At 31.0% G+C, this 6,756-nt stretch overlaps 1 protein-coding gene across 1 annotated transcript; it reads right to left on the bottom strand.

Annotated features, from left to right (window-relative positions):
* Nucleotides 1-5,171: 5,171 nt before the first annotated feature.
* Nucleotides 5,172-6,460, bottom strand: LOC129945516 (transmembrane emp24 domain-containing protein B). The gene is made up of 4 exons (XM_056055303.1): nucleotides 6,150-6,460; nucleotides 5,748-6,011; nucleotides 5,517-5,684; nucleotides 5,172-5,444 (listed from the first exon to the last, which is right to left on the bottom strand). Exons 1-4 carry the CDS (start codon nucleotides 6,366-6,368, stop codon nucleotides 5,385-5,387), a joined length of 711 nt encoding a protein of 236 aa, XP_055911278.1. The 5' UTR covers nucleotides 6,369-6,460; the 3' UTR covers nucleotides 5,172-5,384.
* Nucleotides 6,461-6,756: the final 296 nt, after the last annotated feature.

Here is a 6,756-nt window from a genome sequence, read left to right as displayed (position 1 = left end):
AAGCGTGTTTGTAATTCAGCCATAAAGGACTTCAAAGTAAGGAAATTGGGCAGGTTCAGACGACATAAGGGACTTGAAGGTTAGGCAAGTTTCTAGTATCTGATTGGCCAGCTGCAAAAATTACCTTCCAATCAAGGCAATTTTAATGAAAAGTTAGTCGAGAAAAATCTCCCTAACTATCAAGTCAAGTCAGACAGTTGATCATGTTTATTCATTCAACTGATAGTTGAACTTTATTGTTCTATGATTTATTTATTCTCCGCACAACTTTATTTAATGCTTTCTGTAAAAGGACTCCTTGTCAATTTGGAAAAGAAATAACTAATATTTCTTTACAATACAAATTACAAATAGTGGTGGACTTGTAGCTTTCCTGAGGAATGTTTTGAAAACAGTGATTTTGTTGGTACTTTTTGTACTATAAACTTAAAGTAGAGATTTTCGAAGTAAAGTTAAGAACTTGAAATTCGTGACGCTTAAAAACCTCGGCCAAAATTTATGTTCAAAGAATGAAGTTGACCGCCAATGAAGTCCCATATGTTGGCTGAACCTGCCCATTATCTGCCTTAAAATTAAGTCAAGAAAAATCTCCCTAACTATCAAGGCAAGAGTACTATTGTCAAAAAAACAGCTCATGATGTTTTTTCATTCAACTGAAAGCTGAACTTTATTTCCTTATGATTTATTTATTTTCTGCACTGTTCCATTTTTTGTGAGTTCCTTTCTAAATTATAAAATAAATTTAAGTACCTATTTCCTTACAATACAAATGTGATGAAGTATTTTATGGACAATAATTTTTGTTTTTAGTTTTTAAAGTTAGAAATGTATGACACTTGAAGAAATTACTAGTTGCCTTCCTCAAAATGTACGTTCAGTAGGTTGCTAATTCTGACCATAGTTGATAGGAAATTGGTTAAAATTTCCAACATTAAAAGATCAACAATTATACTTAGCTAAAGTTATAAAATCAATTGAAAAACAAATCCCTGAAAACAATTTCATTCGATTTTCAATTTATAGATCTTGATTTTGTTTAACTCGATAAATTTTGTTTGCCGTAGATCAAAAATGGAGAGCATTGCAACTTTGTATATATATTTGAATACCTAGTACTATCATGAAGAAGGAACGCTCGACCTGACATCTTCTTACGACTTCCTAAACAATTCGTTCCACATGTTTTGCATGTGGAATGTATTGGGGTGGGAGTAAAAATGAGCGAGAATTCCAACATAAAATAATAAATTTCCAGATTATTAGAAAAAACAGAAGATAGAGAAGAATGTATACAAATTCAGCGAAAGTTCGAGGGAGTCAATGAAAATACATTTTTGTTATAATTTATTATTTATATTTTGTATAATTTGTTATTTTGATTGTTTGATTGTTTGATTGGTTGATTGGCAATGAAATCATTTAAAAAAACACACAGGACAAAAAATGGAAGAAAAATTAGAATACAAACATTTTGTGGTTGCCAATTAGAAAAATTAAGGTTTTCCCTATTTTTTTCTAATCATTTTCAAATGAGACAAATACTTTTAAACCATGCTAATAATAGTGCGAACATTTTTAACTTAACATAAGAAGTTATTGTAATGGGTCCGATTTGTCAAATTCAAAATTTTGACATTTCTCGACATTCAAGGTCCCTAGAGTCGAAAAAAAAGATTTTTAGAGAGTTGTCTGTGCGTGCGTGTGTACGTATATATGTACATACGTTCGTGCATCCGTAAGTTTGGGAACTTTTTTCGTCATCCATAGCTCAAGAACCAGACGAGATATTGACTTCAAATAAATATTGATATACAGATAATAATGCAGAAAGATGCAAAAAGGGCTCTTAAGAAAATTGCATGGGTGGTTTTTTTGACATAGTAATTTGAAAAAAGGGTAAATATTTTGATTAACCCTAAATATCTCACGAACGATACCAAAGAAATATATTTTTTGAAAAATTTCAATTAACGTTTTTTTTATAAATCAAAAAAACTGAAAAACAAAATATTATTCGCCTAGAAAATTATACGACAAAAAATGATTTTATCTCCAAAACTATTTTATGTAACGTTAAAATAACGTTTTTGACATCTGGTAAAATTATGAGAAAAATTTAATTGACAGTTTTTGTACAAAATATAAAAAAAAAACAATACTAATACATACTTGGTAAAAATGAACTTTTACCTCAAATACCTTTTCAAAAATTAAAAACATTGGCTTCAAAATAGTTTTATCTCACAGAAAATATTATTTGCCACATTTATCTAATTTTTATTAAAATCCAACAGTTAAGTAGTTAATCGGAAAAAGTGCGGGTTGGGTCCGAGCCGCTACATTGAAAATATACTCATGTTAAAATAACAGCTTTAATGGTCACTTATTTAAAAACTCTTTTTAGTTAATTTGATGTAAGCACCGTAGAAATAAATCAATAGTAATTGAGGTGAAGATTAAAATTGACAAAGATTTTGTTGGAAATAAAAAATGTATTTAATTTTGATTTGAAATTTGATGTGTATTTCTTCAATGTTAAGGTTTTTTATCTTTATTCCTTAATCAAATTCCTTAAAATTAGAATGTCATTTTTAAAACGCGATTACTTAAATAATTAATTACACCTGACAAACCAAAACCATTTGACCGTTTTCCTAAGATCGGAATACGCAAGAAGAAGATAGTGTAGTAATCTTTAGCCATTTGTCCGTTTTTTAAAACAACCAAAATGAGAGTGAGAAGAATAGTAGGTTTTGTTACCTTTTTGGTTTAATACATTAATTTAACAAAATTATTCCCTAGAAACTTCCCTACATGCATAAATTCTCTTTTTTCCAATTCTAACACAGTTGTTTAGAAAAAAGTCTGAAGCTACTATTAGAAGTTCAACGTAAACGGTCAATGTGTTGACTCTTTGACGTCAAATAGACGTCATTTGTAGATCTACAATAATTAAAAATCACACAATAATTATGTAATATGCTTACACTGTACCAATTTTAACATTCTTTCACACCCTAATATGAAAAAAAAATAAAAATAACGTTGGCTTAAATAAAAATTATTTTGTCTAATCGTGTGATAGTCAACATCTTAAGCATTGAAGCTTTGAACGTTGACACAAAATATTTATATGTTTTTATGACGTCATAGAGTCAATGCGTTGGCAATTTAAGTTCATTGTTTAATTCTAGCTTGAGTCATGACTTGACACCAATTACGAAACGACTTTAGTCCTTACAATTCAGCTTAATACACACCAACCTCCTTAATACTTACTTTTCTACATACCTACCCAACCCACCCACTACCCACATTACAATAAAAAAAAAAAATTAAAAATACCTATATCGAATGTATTGCTATGGAAAAATTCAAAATATGGCAACGTAGCATTCTATTAAAACTTAAATTTGAAAACGTTGCTTTTAAATTTTCAGATTTCACAAAAATAGAAAATCTAAAATCAAATGAATACAATTTTCTGCTAACAAACCTAAAACACATACAACTAAATGTATTGTATATGCATACCTTCTATACATTGATAAGTATGAATAAAACAAATCTCAGGTAACGTTGGCAACGACTGATTTTTGTTTACATTTGAGTAATTTATTTTATTTATTTATTTGAATATTTTTATACTTCCAGTCGCTCTTAGATTCCACACTTAATTTTCGTACAGGCAGCGCCCCCATGGTCCGCCTTTCGTACCAAAATTTTGTGTTCCATGATAGTACTATTCAAATTAATATACATACATACAAAGATTGCAATATATTTCTGTAACTGATCTACGTTTCTTAATCTTTTACCTTATTCTAAATATACAAATATATCAAAAAAATCCTTTTAATAATACATATTCAAAGAGATTTGAAATAATAAGGACTTCTAAAAAACTATGCAAATTGTGTTTGACTTCAATTTTTGAATTTTTGACATTTTTCCACAATAATACAATTATATTTTGAAACGACTTGCTTAGCCTTTATGATTAAAAGGCCACCATCTAAATTACTAAGAGCAATACCTCCAGCTAATCCTTTATACATTTCAAAGAACGCATTACCCGGAATTACCTCTAACAGACAAATTTTAAATTATTTTGTGTGTACTCTTGAAGGAGTCAACTTACTGCTGAACATGCATTCTTCCCCTCAAACTTAAATTTCCTTGAAAATGCACATATCTCAACATTTACGTCAACATTTTCAAACCAAAAAGAAATATTTTTCTAAAAAAATACTTCAAAACAAAAACTCAACAATCATAAATCATTGGCAGTCATTTATTTACAAGCAAGTGTGATATTTAAAATGTTTAAATATTGTATAGCTAAACCATAATCTAACGCCAAGCCTAATGCACCTATGTACATATTTACATTTTTGATAAACGCCATGCATTTGTTCAAGGAATTCTCTATATTTATGTATATATTTGTCTTTGTTTATGTACACACTTTTTACTTTGAATTTACTAGATTTTTATATTAGGGACCTTGTATTTAACTAAATTAGATTTTCTTTCAAAATCATGAAAAACAATTGGTTCATGATTTAAACAAAACCCATTAGAATTAAGCCTTAAAAATTGGTTTCAAAATTTTAAGCTGTTAGCAGACATAGTAAATAACACTTATTTGTAATACGAACGTATTAGTTGCTGTTGTACCCACTTTTCTAGAACAGTCTCAGATCTTTCACATTGCCATGAATAATAGGTATTTAGCTTACTACTGAACTGGAAACTTTTATCTAACAAAAAAATTAAAATAAAGAACTCAAAAGCTTTCAAACCGCCCCCTATCCCACTCCCCCCATCTCTTGAATGTCTACCCACTTAAATAAATACCACAATCTTTGTACATTCAATTAATAAATGCAGTTGCAGTGTATTATGCATTTTCTGTGTTGCTTATCTAATTGTTGCTTTTTTCACTTCCAACGCCAATTTCAAGTTTGTACTTAACTCTGGGACAATGAATGTGGTTCAGAAGTAAAAATATAACGCCTTGTTAGCAAACAACTAACCAAATACCAGATCAAAACCACACAAACCGGCTTTTGCCTCTAATTGTCGTCGACTTTTGTTTGGCTTTTAAATATCCACAGAACTTTTAATTCTTAAACAAATACAAAAATCCAAATAAATAAAAGACAAGATTATTAAAGTAACGTGCCATAAGTCATTTGGAATGATAGGTATAATTTATTTCGTCACATTCATGGCTTGCTCTGGGTGCGGAAAAAACAAAAGTTTTCTCTCCTCTCTTTTTATAATAATTAGAAAAAATATCTCACAGATATAAAATCTCCTCTGTGTTAGCTTAATCTTGAAAAAAGGAATGAAATTTAAATAAAATGCTTTCAGTACTTTTAGATGCGGCTTCTTGAAGAACCCGACTTAATATCAAACAATTTCTTCACAAAATAAACCTGCAACAGAAAATAAAAATAAGATACAATTAGTTTTTCTTTGATATTTGTTAGTGGTTTAACGAGGCTCACCTGAACTGAGCAAGTTGCAAGTATCACAAGAATTTGGCTGACGGAGAAAGTTTGAACGTATTGATTGTTGTCCAATAAGAGAGCATAGTCGCGGGCCTCTCGGTTTTTGCTGAACGATTGATACGACAACATGTCGTTGATGTTCCTCTCAACGAGACCAATGGTTTGCTTTAAAAGACAAACTTATTTAAAAAAAAAGGCTTCAAGATAAACGTGGGTGCTTCAAACTACCGTAAAGTTCTGCATATTCAGTTGCAAGGCTTCGATTTCCTTGGCGTATTTATCCCAGGCGTCGTACTTAACCACAGTTATGTAGATGTTAACGAGCTTGCTGGCAAACCTAGAGAACTGGTTATCGATGCACACCCCATAGTAGCCGCCTGGTGAGGTTTGATCTGTGTAATCGGCTGTGGGTAGCCACTGATACGGCTTTACTATGACTCCTGCTGGATTCCGAACAGCAAATCCGGCCATTCCATCGCCACCACGTACAACCTGGTTAGTATTTTTATCGGTTTTTAAATTACAAATCAATCAACAAGTGGTAAATTCTGGTTGGCTTTCATCCAAGCAGAACGGCGGCGGTGGCAACAACAACAAATACTCTGTTTATGAATAGAACGAGATACTTACACTGAAAGATACATAGAAAGTTGCTCCGGGCTGGACATATTGATGGTAGCAATCCTCTTTTCCTGCGTCCAGATGGACCTTGTAGTCCATTGCAACAGCTGGCAGATTTTCATACCATGGCTTGTGAATCTCCTGGGCGGCGGTTTTTATTGATAAATTTGAAAATAAGCAAAAAGTCGCAAGAATGACTAAACTAACATGCCACGTCAAAAATTTCATATTCGCGATTTGTTTTGACTTTACTCTTGTGGTCTGTCTGTTGAAATATGGATGGAGAGATGGTGGAGGTTTTGACAGTTTTGTGTTTTTAACAGGGATGACAAAGAGGTACTCATATGTTTGAAAAAAAAGCAAAAGCATTCTGGGAATTTTTTGAAGTGAAAGTTTTTGGTAGAAAAAAGCTTTAAGTTTGCTAAAGCTGTCATGAGCTTTTTTATGATAGTGATGAGATAAGATAAAAGGAAAAATTGCAATTGGATAAAAATTATTTGTTATAAATATTTTATTACTTTTAGCAACAACTGACAAAATAACGAGTAACAAAAGATGGTCATTCGTAATTTTCTTGAAGTGGTGAGTTCTTCAAAACCATAAAACAAAAGGTTTA

Source organism: Eupeodes corollae, chromosome 2 (assembly GCF_945859685.1).
Source record: "Eupeodes corollae chromosome 2, idEupCoro1.1, whole genome shotgun sequence".
NCBI lineage: Eukaryota > Metazoa > Arthropoda > Insecta > Diptera > Syrphidae > Eupeodes > Eupeodes corollae.
This window is presented reverse-complemented; position numbering and strand designations above follow the sequence as displayed.